The following is an 18177-nucleotide window of genomic DNA, read 5'->3' on the forward strand; positions in this document are numbered from 1 at the left end:
ACATTGTAAAGATGAGATGACTAAAGCTTAAAGAGGTTAGGCAGTCTACCCAAGGTTTCTGGGAAGTAGGAAATAGCAGATGGAATTTGAACCAAGTAACCACCTCTAAACTAAATCTCCCATGAGAGAAGAAATATGACACACTAAAACACCAACACAGCTAATTATTACATATAGTTAAAATCCACTGCACATCAAATACTGCCCTCTGATATTTTGGGGTTCTTAATACCTTAGAAAGAAATTTTGTGTCTCCCTTATCCCCTGTAGAAAATGAACAACTCGATGTTTGGGGAAAAAAAGAAAAGCTGAATATATAGAGGAAAATTTACACTTGTGGTAATCCGGGAAACTATACAGCATATTTTATGAAATAATTATTGCAGCTGTGTTGGTATTCCTTTTTACCTCAGGGAAAGCTTAGTTATATGTGTATGACTACTGTTTTTTGTAGCTGTCCCCAGACCTCATGTCTACTCTTCCCATCAGGCCACACATTCATATATATATATGTAATCTTTGACAGGAGATATATATATATATATATATATATATATATATATATATATATATATATCATATATACCTATCTCCTGGCAGATATTTTTTCCTAATAAAATAAGAGTCCCTTTTTTAAAAAAAGCCAAGTGTATTATCTATAATCAAGTGTAACTCACTTTGGACATACAAAACTTAAAAGGCGACTTCAAAGTTTCAGAAGTAGGTTATTTTCCTAATATATTAATAATAATAAAAAGAAAAGTTTCAATATTCCATCAGTGACTTTCTCATCATTAACTGAAGGGTTTTCCTTTCCCTTTTATAAAACCTTGGCTTTTGCGGGCACTATTTTCTGGATTATAACAGATCTTAACTCCTATTGCTGAGAAAAGAAATTTAAAACATTGGCTTTAGGCTCAACTTCAAAATGAGATTTTTTTAGGAATTGAACAGCTCCTAGATTCATGACACCTAATTATGAGTTATGCCAAAGTACAACTACATCTTACCTTATCACCTCGCATACCAGGGGGGCCCATTAATCCAAACAGGCCTTGCTCACCCTAGGAACAAAACACAGGGATTTAATGTTATGAGAGAAGACTGAAAATAAGAATTCCCGTGTTGCAGGCTTTCATCTTGGGTGTCAACATCTTACCGCATTCATTTCTGACCTTCACAATCTGGCTCAAGTTCCACCTCGTTTCTGGGACCTTGTCTAAAGCTCCCAAGATTTCTCTCTTCCAAGGCTGAGCTGGAACCTGGGCTGCCCTACCTCCGTGGTCCTGTTCCTTTTTGTCTGATGTTCTTTTCTCTGAGGAATGACCTTATTCCCAAAATTCCCACTGGTCCAAGGTTTGTCATGTTTTAATAAACTAAAGTTTACTTTAAAATTCCTTAAGCACTTCGTGTGGCAACTGTGGAGGACTCTGGCCTGCTCTTTTTGGTGAGGACCTACAGCGCGAGGGGCCAGCCACCTGCAACCTCGGAACCTGGCAGCAGGGCTGTGGGGAGCACGGCTGAGTTCACAGAGTGCACCAGGAAAGGGACACTTCCGCTTCCGGGGCGGCATTGCACCGGTGGTTCCGGGACTGCATAACCATCAGGGCGTTACTGCAGTGAAAATTATCAGGAGGACCCTGTGTTTGACCCCCATGACCAACAGTCACCAATTAGAACTCTCTGTAGTCCCTCCCTCACCCAGCCCCGAGATTTAATAAGGGCTGCGAGCCCATCGTGGGGGAGGAAGGGGGAAGTACATGAGTGGGGTGGAAGGAGTGTCTGTGGTGAGTAGAAGGGAGGGGAGACAGAGGAGACCAGGAACAAGGAAAAAACCATGTTTAAAAGGAATGGGGGGATAATCTTAAACCTGTTTACTCTAGGTGCACTCTTTATTTACCGCCCTTCTTTTCCATCTTTCTGCTGCAACAATTTATTGTGCATGAAAAAAAAGTGAGAAAAGGAGCACTTAGGTAATAATCCTAAATATATTCCTTAGTGACTGTTTATGCTGTTTAATTTTTAGTGCATTATCTACTTTAATATGTCATTAAACAGTAAGGAAAAAAAAGTATTTCTGTTATTAACAATAGAGTTCTTTCCCACTTGTTCTAATACTCATTTTTATGAATATTACCCAGTATTTTAAGATGACTTCCATTTGCATGGGATGACAATTTACATGGATTTTTTTGTTTGTTTACATTTATCACTCTGAAAGAGGAAAAAGAAAACTGCAATAGGAAATAAGAGATCATCTCCTTTCACTAGCTCTAATCATGGGTGGATTACTTGATTCCCTTCAAAGTCTTTCTGTCTGAAAAATGAGAATAGTATCTCACTTGTCTTATGGGAAGGAAAAAAATAACCAGTATTTAAATGTTATCTTTGCTAGCCATCGAGATCCCAGAAGGACTTAAACATTTATGTATACAGTATGAGAGATGTTATTTAGTGGATATTACATGCTTAAGGACTAGCCCCTGCATTGCTTTTAGTGTGTCATTATTGACTATATATTTCTTGTAAAAATGGCTAAGGGGTTAAAAATGGAATTCAGTTGTTTCCCAATCCTGCTATCCTCCCATCAATTCAATATTTGCAATTTATTTGTACTCATACTGTCATGTATATGACTAATATCCTGCCTTGAACCCAATTTAATGTAAATGTAATTTCTAAGAAATTGTTTAAAAATTTTACCATTTTAGAAATATATCTCAGCTTTAAAAGCTGGATTTCACTTAAAGTTCAATGGCAACTTGCTATTAAATCCTATATCTTACTACATTTCTCCTTTATACTAACCACAATAAGTATACGAGAAGCTCAAAAAAGTTTAAAAAAGAAAAAACACTGAGATACTTCCAAGCCTCAACTCCCAGGATGAATCACTTTATATTTTACACAAATACTGTACACATTCTGAACCACCCTGTATTTTGTATAGAGAAGCCAAAAGGAAAGATAAAACCAAGCATTTGATATAAATCTGAATAGTAAATTTGGGCAGTTTATTTAAAGTAGTTACCACAACAAAGTAGAAGTCTAATTTCTAAATTTTCAGTAAGAAATTAAATGTCCTATATTCAGGTATTTTTAAGGATGGCATTTATGTTTCTCAGATTGTGGGTTTTTTCCTTGTAATAATTAAGGGACCAATTAAACTTGCATTCCCTTTCAAAATTATTTAGATTCAGTGAACTCAGTTCTATCACAGCAGTAAGGTCTTTTAAGATTTTGTTGCATTTTGACGTTTTTTTAATTGCTTTAACAATGTGTCCAAGGTATTCTGTGCAGTAGTCAGCTCAACTGTGCTTAAGATCTTCTCCAAACTTGACACTTTATCACATATGATAGCACTATTTATACACAGAAAGAAGAAAGATGGGATTAAGCTATTCTATATATCTCTCTGCAATTTGTCCTCTCAAAGCACATATCATGGGGCCTGCTATGTCAGTTCCTGTGGCCTCATTTGTAGTCATAATATTTTATAAGGGAAGACTTTTGCCATAGTGATGCACCCTTTCAATACTATTGGACTGTAAGTTAATTCAGGTCATTCCTGAGGGGCTGTATTAGTTCATCTGGGCTGACATAACATAACTTTGGGTGTTGTAAACAGTAGAAATTTATTTTCCCAAAACACTAGAAGTTAGAAGTTTGAGATGAGAAAGTCCTTAAGATTTTAAGTTATTTTTTATTTACTTGTTAGTAAAATATCTATAAAGTCCATTAATATGATGTGATTTATTTTTACTTTATTTTGCTGTGTATAATGAACACTCACATTTTAGTCCTGATTCCCATGTATAATGTATGCATCCTTATTTTTCCCTAAGAAATTTGGGCAAAAAGGTGCACATTATACATGGCAAAATATGGTTAAGTTTAAATGAGTTTTTGTAAGCCAATTAAAAGATCAGATTTCACCCCAAGAACCACCAAAAGTATTCAGGGATTTTAAAAGTTTACAAACATACCACACAAACAAAAGCATTCTATAATTGTGTCATATTCATCAAGTGCTTGTCTAAATAAAGCTTCCATATTTATTTCTAAAGACTCCATTTGTATTCAGCCTTATTGGAAAATAGTAAACTCCTCCTAAGAAAAATTTGTTGCTATCTTTAAAACATTAGCTTTTTTTTTTTAACCTAAGTGTGTGTGTGTTTGATGTTTGAGCACATTATGATAAAATGAAAAGCACACTTGACTAAAAGTCAGACAACTCAGACATATCATTAACTCTATTTACTATTCATGTGAAGAATTATTTAAATTCTATAAATTCTGTTTTCTCAACTGGAAAACAGGATAATTATGATTGCTTCTCTCACGATTACTTAGGGACTTAGGGTATGTACAACTATCCTTACAAAGGTATGAAATGGCACTGGAAGATATGTATTATAGTGTGTATGCATATAAACAGCAAAAATTTTGAGATTAGAATCATATCTTGCTCTAATTTTTACTGCACTCCTCCTTAATTGGCAGGTAGCACAATGGCAGGCCACAGTAGACATTTATAAAAATTACTGGTAAGATTTAAATTAATGATAAGCTAATAAAACATTTACTCAATTCTTCAAATATTTCTTCCTTCATTAAAATCCAATAGTTTTCTATATTCTCTATCTGATAACAAAGTCTCAAAAAAGACAATTTTTAAATGCTAGAAATATATCACTATGATTTTATTTCATAAACAAATAATTACCTTTTGTCCAGAAATAGCTTGACCTGGAGAAAATCCTGGATCTCCTTTGGGGCCCTAGATAAAACATTTGATGAAGCATAAATTACATATATTATATCATCCTTACTCAGATGTATACACCAGCAGAAGTTATAAACAATATATGGTATTAAACTATTTTAAAGCAAGATGGGCATAGATTACTTACTTTATAATGTATATTTTCTTAGCCTTTCAGGGGTGTCCAACCTTTTGGCATCTCTGGGCTACACATTAAATGCACTGCGACATGTAACCACATAAATGTCTCATAATGTTCTGAGGAAATTTATGACTTTGTGTTGGACCTCATTCATAGCCATCCTGAGCTGCATGTGGCCTGCGGGTCATAGGTTGGACATCCCTGGAAATGTTGAAAAGATTCCTAGAAATTCCCCAGACAGCTGATATTTTAAATCTAATAAAGTTATACTACTATTGAAACAACTTTATTCAAGGGATGTATGTAAAGGCTCTATTAGCCTTTCTATTTTTGTGACTTTTTGAGTTATAATTCTTATCTTAGCACTGGAAAACTAGTTACTTTCAGTAAAAGAAACCTGCTTATCTAATTCATGAAATTTTTAGAGATCATTTCAAGTTTAAATATTTTCTAAAATCTTGCAATGTACATGAAGCATTTTTATTATGAATTGCTTTCATAATAAAAAATAAACCAAAAAATACCTCTACTAGCCAAAATTGTTTTTATACTGTTATAAAAACAGGTACTTTTCATACTCTGGTAACCTTTATCATTTATATTTCAAAAGAAATAGGAGATTAGGTTTCAACCAAAGTGTTTTGGTACAATATTCTTTCTTACAAGTACTACCAGAGTATCTCCTTTTCTATTTCACATCTCCTAATATAAGGGGCTACAATTGAGATTGTTTATAATTCAAAATCTGATTTTTTTCTCCATTATTTTTTTTTAATAAAGACTGTTAGGGGTATGACATGGTGTTCTGATAGACACATACATGGTGAAAGGATTACTATAGGCAAGCTAATTAACATATCCAGCTCCTCATATGGTTACTTACGTGTGTGTGGTGACAGTATCTCAGATTTACTGTCTTAACTAAATTCCAATGTACAATACAGTATTATTAACCATAGTCATCATGCTATACATTAGATCTATAGAACTTATTCATTCTACATAAATGCAATTTTGTACCCTTTGACCAACATCTCTCCATTTCCCCCACCTATCAACATAGTAACTACTTTTCTACTCTCTGTTTTTATGAATTCAACTTTTTTAGGCGCCACATATAAGTAAGCTCATGCAGCAATTTCCTTTCTGTTGTGTCCTCACCACAAAACTGTTGGAGACCATGTAGTATCGGGAATTGTAGCCCCATGCGAGCCAGGCCTTGAAAGTGACCTGTAAGTCTCGACCAGACAGACATAGTTCCGAGAGTTTATGTGGGAGATCTGTCCTAAAGAGTGCATTATATTTACTGAAGCTTGCTCTGCTTAGCACTGCCCTGATAAGAAAAAACCAAGTGTTTAGTCTCAAAGCAAGGGAGAAGATCTGTGAGCCCCTGAACCTTAGCTTAATAATCATCTAGCATCAGCATGTCTAACAGACCTTAACCCAAGGCTGATCTATGTATTCCTCTTGTTATCTATAGCTCTCTCAGTGGATTGCTAAGCTTTGCACTTAGGCTGTATACCCCTGCACATACCATTCTCAATAAAAGCCATTTCAGAAAAGGGCTCGGGGCCTTCCCCACTAGAGGTGATTGCCCACCTTTTCTTGACAGGCAATTAGTGTCTGAACGACTCATTATTTCATCTGCAGTGAACGGGGGAACTTTGTGGGACGGGGTCCCCGACATCTGGTGCCCAAACAGGGACTCCACACAAAACAAGGGAGACAAGAAGGACACAAGGAAACTCTGGGAGTGTTTCTTATGCCTATTACTTTGACTGTGGTGATAGTATCATGGGTGTTTGCATATGCCTAAACGTATCAAATTGTACACATTAAATACTAGCAATTCTTTGTATGTCAATTATATCTCAACAAAACCGTTTAAAAGAAATTTATACTTTAAATACTTATATTTTAACATAAGCATGGCTTAAAATTGACTAACCTCTCATTTTTTTTGATCCAATATTTAAATAACAAGCTGTTTAATATTAAAGCAGAAGGTACTGCCACAATGTGACAGAAGTACAGTTTTATCCATAAACCCTTCACACAATTATACATTAAATGCTATTTTTATTTAAGCAAGGCACCCCTACTTGTTCTACAACATGGGATGTGCTACCCCACTGAAAAGCAAAGGAAGGGACTTAGATGGTTTCCTATCTAGCGCTGGTTTAAATTCAAGTGAAGTCTTCGATTTACCAGTAGGGACTGTTTTGACACATCACTTCACAGCTTTGAGACTTAACACCCCTAATGTTTATCCACAACCAAAAAAAGGGGTAGGGGATGGGGGCATGTGTACACACAACTTTTAAGCTGAGACTAGAATTCCCTCCTGAAGCTCACAGGCACTAATGTCAAATGCCAGTAGCACAGGCTTAGAAAGGCAAAACATTTCTAAAGATATGAAATGACCAAATAGGTGTCATTACACTCACTAACCTGTGGTATTTATATTTTTGTTTTGAATCCTGTTTTTCTTTTTAATTTCTATCTCTAAGTCATCAAATACACCTAAAATTTTAACTACTCTGCCAAACCATAAAGAGATGTCAGAAAAGCTTCCAGAGGCTGTTGATTTTGGAACCTCATCTTCGCTACAGTGTGTTCACATGAGAGGATTGCCTTTCCAAGCCAATGCCCAAGACATTATAAACTTTTTTGCTCCACAGAAGCCTGTTAGAATCACCATGGAATACAGGTCCAGTGGGAAGGCCACCGGAGAAGCTGATGTGCACTTCGATACCCATGAAGATGCCGGTGCAGCTATGCTCAAGGATCGGTCCCACGTTCAACATAGGTATATTGAATTGTTCCTGAATTCATGTCCAAAGGGAAAATAAGACTCCCAGGGACTCCAGATAATAAGGATGAAGCAAGAAGCATTTCATTTGCACATCTCTCTTGGATATGTGATATAAAGTTCCAGTTTTTTAGCAGCCACTGCTTGACAAAGGATTTGGGGGTTTTGGGTTAATTGCTTATAAGAAAAATTCCACAGTGGACTGTTTAGAAAGAAAAAGGGAAGATTCATTTTGGGATTAAATAAACTACACATTTAAATTTTGTTTAAGCTGTCCAGGATAGGATCTGATTTAAAAATCTGGTCTTTATTTTATGATTAAATAATTTGTTTTCATAGAGGATACATTACCCAATGTGAAGACTGCATATTTTTATTCAGCACTGTCCTTTAAAACCTTTCTCTCATTTTAAAAATGATTTGTTTGAGGTCTGGGATATAAAACTTCCTATGGAATAAAATACTCATTTATTTTAACCAAATACTCACCAAAGCAAGGAAAGGTTTCATACCTTTAACCTCTCATTTTTAAATTTTTCTTAAATTTAGGGGATTTCAAAAAGGATAGATGGGAAAATAGTAAAAATAAGGTGTTAAATTAAAGAAATAGAAAATAAAGATTTAATTGAGAAATAAATTTACATTTTAACTGCTAAAATAGAACATACCTTGTAAGTTTCATTAAGAAAAAAACAAATACATGAAATTTCTAGTTAAAGGGGATTTGTCAGAGGTTAAGGAGATAAGACATAGGAATTTTGTTTTTGCTGTAGTGATATAAACCTCCTATGGTCCATTCCTCCTCGTGATTTCAGCTATAATTTCTAGAAAAAATCCAAAATAAACTACCTGACGGCTCTGAACAGTAAAGTGATCATTTTGTTTACAGGAGTCAAAAACTGGAGAAGCAATATGTGTGGGGATGCGTATTACCTGACTTTTCCTCAAGAGCAGGACACTGTTATAGAGTGTTAAGTCCAGACAACTAATACTCCAGTAAGAACCTATTTTAACTCTATGGGAAACAGGGAAATAGTCATATCTTCTTTCACATATTCAGGGATTTTTTTTCACATGCACATATATAATTTGGTGGTCTTTTAGAACGGCACTATGAATTCATTCTATATATTTCAATCATATCAAATACTGAACATGAAACATAAAATTTCATTAAGATCTCTATCTCTAACAATATCTACCACATAGTTGTCTGTGTAGATGTTTATAGATCTACTGCATTTCTTTCCATTTTTCTTTTTTTAGTTTTATTGTTTTGCTGTTACAGTTGTTCGCACTTTTTCTCCCTTTTCCTACCTCCACCCAGTCCCCCACTTCCCTTCCCTAACTCAATCCCCACATTGTTGTCTATGTCGGTGAGTTATGCAAAGATGTTCTTTGGTTAATCCCTCTCCCATCTTTCATTCCATTCCCCTACCCTCTTTTCCGGAAGTTGTCCATCTGTTTTACGTGTCTTTACTATTTTGCTCATTAGTTTATTGTGTTTGTTAGATTTCACATATGAGTGAGTTCATGATATTTTTCTTTCACTGACTGACTTAATTTACTTAGAATAATTTTCTCCAGGTCCATCCATGTTGTTGCAAAATGTAAGAGTTTCTTCTTTTTTACTGCTGCATAGTATTCCATTGTGTAAATATACTACAGCTTTTTTAGGCATTTATCTACTGATGGGCACTTAGGGTGTTTCCAATTGTTGCCTATGGTAAATAGAGCTGCTATAAACAAAGGGGTGCATTCTCAACTAATGATAAATAATTTCCCATTCCTAGAGAGTTCTAAGTGCTATTTTAACTCTATGGGAAATAATAGTCATGTCTTCTTCCACATATTCAGAGATGCATTTCTTTTTTTTTTTTTTACTGTATTTTTACCCATTACCATTTATCCCCCTTATATCCTCTTCCACCTCCACCCACCACTCTCTTATCAGGACATCACAGGTACACTGTCTTTCCTGCATTATTTTAATTTTTACTTCTCTCCAGGATAATTGCCATCACCGAGAAAACACATACTTTCTTCCCTTTAAAAAAAACATTGCAAAGTCCAGCAACCAAGGAATTAAAGTCACATCCATTTAGATGGGAAGAAGGGGCAAAAACACAGAGATGTGGGAGGGGTGGCTCCACATCCATATGTGGTGGATAAAAATCAGGAGGGATGTCTCAGGAGCAAGGGATCCCAGCCCCACACCAGACCACACAGCCCAGGGTTCCAGTGCCAGGAAGATAAGCCCCCATAACTTCTGGCTATAAAAATCAGTGAGGGTTGTGGGTGCAGAGGAAACTGCAGAACTCTCAGGCATCTACTCTCAATGGACTTAGAACTTAAGCAGACTCACTCCCTCTGGACTCCAGCACCAGGACAAAAGGCTTAAGGGCAACAGTGGCTTACAGAGAGAAACTGAAGTGTCTGGCATCAGGGCAAGTGCTGGAAGACAGCTTCCTCCCAGACAAAACTCCAGAGGCCAGGCAGTGGCCATTGTCCCTTTTCTGAGCCCTCCCCAACACAGCCACAGAGCTTTAGCACCATACGTGAGACTCCATCAACCTCATTCACACTTGTTGCCCTGCCGTGGTGATTACCTAAGGCTCCGCCCCATCCAACTCACAGGTGTGCTTTTCTATAATAGGCCATGCTACTAAGACAGGGAGTCAAAGCAGCTCTACCTAATATGTGAAAACAAACACAAGGAGGCTGCCAAAATGAGACAAATAAATATGGCCTAAATGAAATAACAGAATAAAACTCCAGAAAAAGAACGAAACAAAATGGAGATAAGCAATCTATCATATTGCAGAGTCCAAAACACTGGTTATTAGGATGCTCAAGGAACTCATTGGGTGCTTTAACAGCATAAAAATGCCCAGGCAGAAATAAAGTTTACACTAAGTGAAATAAATAATTTATAGGCAGTTAACAGTGAAGTGGATGAAGCTGAAAAGCAAATGAATGATTTGGGACATAAGAAGGAAAAAAAGATTCAACTAAAACAGCAAGAAGAAAATGAATTAAAAAATAACCAAGGATAGGCTAAGGAGCCTCTGAGACAACTTCAGACATACAACATTCAAATCATAGGGGTGCAGAAGGAGAAGTGAAAGAGCAAGAAATTGAAACCTTATTTGAAAAAGTAATGAAAGAAAACTTCCCTAATTTGGTAAAGAAAATAGACATATAAGTCCAGGAAGCACAAAGAATACCAAACAAAGTGGACACAGAGACCAACACCAAGACACATCATAAATTAAAATGCCTAAGATAAAGAGAGAATCTTAAAAGCCGCAAGAGAAAAGCAGATGGTTAGCTACAAATGAGCTCCCATAAGGGTGTCAGCTGATTTCTCAAATGAAATTTTTCAGGTTAGAAGGGATTGGCAAGAAGTATTCAAAGTGATGAAAAGCAAGGATCTACAACCTAGATTACTCTATCCAGCAGAGCTATCATTTAGAATAAAAGGCAGATAAAGTGTTTTCCAGACAAGGGAAAGCTAAAGGAATTCATCATCAAGTCATTACTATATGAAATGTTAAAGGAACTTATTTAAGAAAAAGAAGATAAAAACTATAAACATTAAAATGGCAACAAATCCACAACTATCAACAACTGAATCTAAAAAACAACTAAGCAAACAACTTGAGCAGGAACAGACTCATAGATATGAAGATCATTTGGATGGTTACCAGTTGGGATGGGAAAGGGGGAGAATGGGGGAAAGATGCAGGGATTAAGAAATACAAATTGGTAGGTACAGAATAGGCAGGGGGATGTTAAAAAACAGTATAGGAAATGGAGAGGCCAAATAACTTACATGTGTGAACCATGAGCATGAACTAAGGGGGGCTTGCTGGTGGGCATGGGAGGTACTCGGTGGAGAGGGATAAAGGGGGAAATTGGGACAACTGTAGTAGCATAGTCAATAAAATACATTAAAAATAAAATATATTACTTAAAACAACAAAAATTAAAATTAAAACAGTACTTTCCTTGAACCCACATCTCACTTCTCTAATCATTACATTACTCTCTTTTAGAGCAACACTCCTAGAAATTTGTCTGTGTTAACCAGGTGACTGCCTCTCCTTCCATTCTCTTTTGGACCCATTCTACTCAAACTTTGGTCCCTTCCACTATCCTACCTCATCAGGCATTTTTTTTTCTCTGTCTCCTTTGCTCGTTCCTCTTATTTTTCCTAATATCCTACACTCTGGAATGCCTCAAGACTCAGTCCTTGAATACTTCTCTGTCTATAGTCATCCATAGGTGACCTCATCAATTCAATAGTTTTAAATTCCATATATATGCTGATGACTCTGAAATGCATATTTTTGGCTATGATATCTCCCATGAACTCCAGATCGATATATCCTTTTTATATCTCCATTTAGATGTCAAATAGTCATCTTAAGTTAAATATGTCCAAAAAGGAATTATTAAGAGTTCTGGTTCAGATAGTGACAGAATAGTATATATGTGACTAATCCTTCTGCAAATAACAATTATAAAGTCAGAACAAGATATATAAAATAACTATATGAATACGCAGGAGAGCAATGAAAAACAGAATGCACTAGAGAGGATTCAGCTCCTGAAAGAATGAAGCCACACTTGGTGTATATAGCTTTTCCCCTAGGGGAACCTCCCCAGACTGCACAGAGTGGCTAGAATTCAAGCAGAAAACCAAGGATCTTTTGGCTAATGGTGTCAAAGGACAGAGTGTGAGGCTACCAGAATGAGACTGTAAATTGAGAAATTCCTAGAAGGAAAGAAAAAAGGCATTTTCCTCCAAAACCTGGATATACATTCCCTTCAATAGTTGGCTGATCCTGACATATGAAAGATCCCAAAGAGTTCAGCAGAAAGCAACAACCAGAAGGCTAAAAGAATTGAACATAAATTTTAGCTGCTGGACACCATTAGGGAAGTAGTTTGGAGTTTGAGCCACATCGCTTTAGAGGGACATGGTAAATACCTTATAAACTTTAAATAAGCCTTATAAATAGAACATATTTCTATTTACTATTTTAAGATATTTTTCATTCATAAGAGCCATATGATTTTTACTTTATTTAACAAATAAAAAATGTGGTATTCTCAGTAAAAGTTACACTTCTAATTGGCCTAGCACCTTAATAAATAGCTCCTCTAAGAAAAGGGAAATAGTAACTTCTTAAGCATCAACTATGTACTAGCATTATACCACGTACTTTATGTGCTTCATATCACTTAACTTATGAGGTACCTTTAGGTTCTAACAATTTTTATAAAGCACATTAATCCTAGTATGTTTGTAAAAAGTTCCATAATCAGTTGCATTTCACATTTCAGTTAAACCTTTTTATATTTGCAATTGCCTTAATTTGCTCTTTCTTTGGATTCAAGTAACCCCCTTTAGAAATGGACAGGTGATGCCTTATGCAAATGGCAAGATGACTTTTTATATAATTTTCTTAGAGGCTAATAATTTTACATGTCATTCTTGCTAAACAATAACCTAGAAAGGAAAAATCTTTATTCTCTGAAGGAAAATAAATTCTGTGGTTACACATCAAAATTTCTTGTCAAGAGCATGTGATCCGCTTTGATTTTTCACATTGACTTGAATAAATATTCTAAAAGAATTATAAAGTATAAAACTTGAATGTTCTATTAATCTGATTAATCCAAATGCATGTTAAATATCTAGGAAAACTGGGTTTACAAAACCACACACTGCAAGCTTTATTTGATGCCTTTGAACAGAGTAGTGATTTTTAACACGTGTCACAAATGTAATGTTCTGCACAATTATGTACAGCTAAAACAAATCATCATCAGCTTCAGCTATTATGAACATAATTATCAAAGTATTAAATCAAATATGAATTAAAGACTAATATTCACGTTTCTAAGAGGAGTCCTCAAAAGGTCTAGGTAGCTGCTTTAAAATTAAAAGTAGGTTTTTAAAAAAATCCCTCATATATGGGTTCATAAAAATATTTTATTGGTGAACAGTTATAGTCAAAATCATGCCCACATTACTACTAAATAGAATATTGAAGAAAAACATCTTGAGATTAAACTTTTCACCTTTCCTATCATTTTGCCAAGGACACATATTCATACTAGTCAATTTGAAAAATACGTCATTTTTTAAATCTTGCAACAGTGATCATTTTTATTTGATATAAAGTTCTTCATTTTCTCAAATACTTTCCTCTAAGTATACATATTGTAAAAAGTCAATTAAATGAAAGGCTTTCCACTATATCTTCATCTCTCCTCACTCTAGTCTCTGTATTTTTATTTGTTTGTTTGTGTCCAGTACATAATTGTATACTACTTGCTGAGGTTAGGCAAGGGGGAGGAGAGTGCAAGCCAAGTGGAATGGCCTCCCCTAATCCCATCTTCCTTGTGTTGTGGAGAAGAGGCTGTCTGGACAGTCAGCCCCCTGGCACTTCAGCCCTGAGGAGAAACATGAGCTGGGCCTTCACAGCTACTTCGACCTTTGACTGATTCTAAATATCTTTAAAAGTCCCCCTGTGAAGCTCAAAGGACTAAGGAATCACACATTAAAAAGCACACTTCTGGTTTCTCTAGAAGTCATCTGTCTTTCCTCTACTGTTACACATTCAGACTTGAGTTAAACGAGTGTTCTTTTCTTTTTGAGGCTTTTTTTATTGAACTCAAGACATCGTTAGCAATGATGAGAAACTAGGAAATCTAATTTCAATTATCCTAGCTATATGCTATTATTATTGCTTAATAATAATATCTATGAGCTGTTAGCACCATGTTAGGTGCTTTACTCACATTAATTCACCTTACCTTCTCCTCAGCCCTATGAGGATGTACTGATTTCCCCCATTTTAATAGAAGAGGAAAGTGAAGCTTAAAGAGGCTAAGCAAGTCATTTACATCTAGTCATACAAAGCAAGAGAGATAACACTTGAACTCAGATCTCTTGGACTCCAAACCTGTGTCCTTGATCCCTATGCTATATGGCCACATGTTTACTTCTGAGTGAAATCATTAATAACAGAGGGGTTATTAATGAGCCTAAAAGATTCATGAAGTTGCTTGCAACCAAGACTCTAATGTTCAGCTAATTCCATATATATTATGGGAATTATTTTATATACATATAAAATTATATATATAAAATTTAGTTATCTCTCCATTCCCATACCTCCTCTCAGGGTAACCAGTCTGGTATATATCCCTTTTTTCTATGTTCATACTGTCTATCACACATAGTATCTATCATACCATATATCCATGTATGCATATATATATATATATATATAAGTATATATATAAATATATTCAGGTTAGTTGTTTTCATAAAAATTTGATCATCCTATAAACATTATCCTCACAGATCTTTTTTCAAGTGAAAATATTAGGGAAGTGTAGAGCAGGGAGATAAATGATAGTTTAGTTCCTCAGTACTTATTCACATATTAAAATGGCTTTGATTTAAGGTAAATTACTCAAATCATAATCTGTATATTTCAAAAGTTTCCATACATTGCCATCATATTCTGACAATAAAGACTTTGTAATCCCAAAGCAGGCCTACACCTGACTTTACCACTAACCTGCAAAATTCAAGTGTGGTGGCTTTCAGAGGCACTTAGCTCCCTGTCACGCTAAGACAATCCTGTTGAAGAATCAAAAATCATGCTCTGGAGATAACAGAGATCCACAATGTCCCAAGATTGGCTTCAAAAGTTAATGACCTTCTCCAGTGTCAGGAAAATCCCTAATCACTCACCTTTGGACCTGGTAATCCAGGTAACCCAGGATTTCCATGTGGCCCTGGTATGCCCTAAAAATAGAGAAAAACGTCATTTTTAGAATAGATCTAGATACAAACAACAGGAAGTGTTTATTACAGCATTCAAACAATACTGCATACTATAATTTCATGAAAATGAATATTACTTTTTTTTACAAAGTTCTTTACATTTTAGTCTTAAAAACAGAGAGCCTAAGCATCCTTTACATGTTCTGCCTTCAAAACATTGCCGCAGGTGTTTACCTTGCTTGTGTACCACCCCCATCTCCAGCCATACTCCTTGGTACTCCTGCTAAAGGCTCTAAGAGTAAGAAGCTTAAAATTAACAAATTTCAATTGTTTCCTTGCTCTCCTCTCAACACATGTTAACTCTTTCTGCACTTAGGTTTTTGCATATGCTATTATGTATGCCTTAAAGACTTACTTCATTTAATCTTGCCCCCTACAGCTACCCAAATTATTCTGAGCTGTCACCTCACTTCTACATCCCAGATACACCAGCAGGAAGTGATTTCTCTTTCCTACTTACTTTCATAGAAATTGCTGTATGTAAAATTCATTTGCAATTAGTTATGTGTTACCTTGAGATTTTTTTTTAAAGATTTTTATTTATTTACTTTTAGAGGGGAAGGGAGGGAGAAATAAAGAGAAACATCTATGTGTGGTTGCCCCTTGAGCACCTCCTACTGGGGACCTGGCCTGCAACACAGGCATGTGCCCAGACCTGGGATAGGGACTCAATTGACCCCTTGCTTCGCAGGCTGTCACTCAATCCAGTGAGCCGCACCAGCCAGGGCACCTTGAGATATTTCTTATACTATTGTAATCTGTTACTTAGATATTTTATTTCCATTTTAATGATCTTATGACATGTGTTATTTAGTTATAGGCTTATGAATTCTTTGAAAAGAGGCTGTTTTTAATATTATCAGGGTAGTACTTAGCAGGTATTAGTCATTCAATGAATGGTTGTCAATTTGGATTTAATAATCGCTTCTGTTTACTGAGTACCTACTATGTGCAAGTAACTGTGTTAATGCTTTATATTTCTTATTAGTAATCCACATAACAACCCTGCAAATAGATTATTTTTACCCCTCATTACAAATGAGAGAGCAGCTCACACAATGAGCAAGTAGATGAACTAAGATTCACCTCCAGAAAGCCTTCCAGGTCTCTAGGCCCCTGCACTCATTTGGGTTTGGTATCCACTTCTGTGCTTTTCATCCATACCTTTACTTTAACATATAACATAGAGTTAAAAATTAATTATCTGCCTTTCAATTCTGAAGTAACAGAGCATTGTGTTTCAGAGAGAGACATGTCAGCAATGTAAATATTGAAGTTATACCTAATAAAATTAACACTAAATTAAAAAAGATTAGATTTTATAGCATATGTCATTTGTAACCTGAAAAAAATAAATTTAGGTAAATTAGATAGAAAAATTTGTGAGGAATAACAAATTATTTGTAGATATAAGAGCAACAGATATAAACTATTATTTCACAAAGCTTAGTAGTGCAAAAGTGAGCCAGGACAATGACTTTAGGAAAAATTAATGACAATGACAGTTTGGGATTTTTAAAAACAAGTATAATTTGTTGGTTGTTGCCAAATGAAATAAAATCTGGAGAGAGAAGAAATGTGGAGTTGCAACTTTTAAATAACTGGAGGTAAAATTAGGAACACAAATGTAATTATTAGCCTTAAGAAGAGAAATATTGTTCCTTCCTTCAATGAAGGAATATTGGACATATAAATGAAAAATAAAAAGGTGGAAATTAGGAGAGGAAAGTACTGTCTCATGAGAATAAGTGGAAGTTCAGAAACTAAAGTTCATGCTGTAGGAGAATAGCCTCAGCAGTGGAGAGGGAATGCAATCGGTGCAAAGATGGACTGGGTCCCCCAGAACAGTGGGATCCGGGTTCTCCTGACAGAGAGGGAGCGGGGTGAATGGTCTCTGCGCAGGAGAGAGCGAACAAGGTTTAGAAGGCACTCTGGGAGGAATGTGCTGAGAAATAAAAGAAATAGTAAATTACACTGGGAGCCCAGTGAACATTCGTCTCAGGCTTCATACGGACAAGGGTTTGATGTGAATATGGACAACTTAAAGTAGTATTTTAGGGTGATTTTTCTTTATATGGTTTGCAGGATAAATAAAAATCAGGATAGAAAGTGGATTATATATGGTATCTGCATTTGTCTTTATAACACACAGTCACAGTTCTTTTTCTAGCTCTTTGAAGAATTCGTTAGTAAAACTCCACGTTTATTTTTCGGTTTGAAAGAAACTAATTCTAACACAGCAATAAATCTTTTGTTGGACCTGTGTAATGTGAGAAACTCCTGCTGATCCTTAAGGCAGCATTTTTCCTCAGGACAATTATTTTTCTAAGTCAATAGCTCCACTATTTTCCACTATGTAATCCAGGAATGCACTACTTTAAGGCAGCCCACTCCTCTTCATTTCCCAAAGTAAATGAACCCCACCTTGGACTATCAACTACAGATGAGATCACTTTGTAACTAAAATACTGTTACAAGTAGCACCGGAACATCCACCAATCTACAAATTTGATAATCTTTCTTGGGTATGTTCATAGAGAATGCATTGGCTGGGTGTTTATACTCAAATGAAGCTGCATGTGTTT

The 18177-nt window shown here is 35.6% G+C and overlaps 1 protein-coding gene across 1 annotated transcript in view; it reads right to left on the minus strand.

The window, feature by feature from the left end:
- Positions 1–18177, minus strand: part of COL24A1 (collagen type XXIV alpha 1 chain) — a 299775-nt gene that overhangs the window by 271118 nt on the left and 10480 nt on the right. Inside the window, 3 exon segments of the mRNA XM_054566926.1 lie at positions 1011–1064; positions 4727–4780; positions 15500–15553. Coding sequence (XP_054422901.1) covers positions 1011–1064; positions 4727–4780; positions 15500–15553 — 162 coding nt within the window.

Source organism: Pteronotus mesoamericanus, unplaced genomic scaffold (assembly GCF_021234165.1).
Source record: "Pteronotus mesoamericanus isolate MK-2021 breed Mesoamerican mustached bat unplaced genomic scaffold, CSHL_Meso_final contig_181, whole genome shotgun sequence".
Taxonomy (NCBI): Eukaryota; Metazoa; Chordata; class Mammalia; order Chiroptera; family Mormoopidae; genus Pteronotus; species Pteronotus mesoamericanus.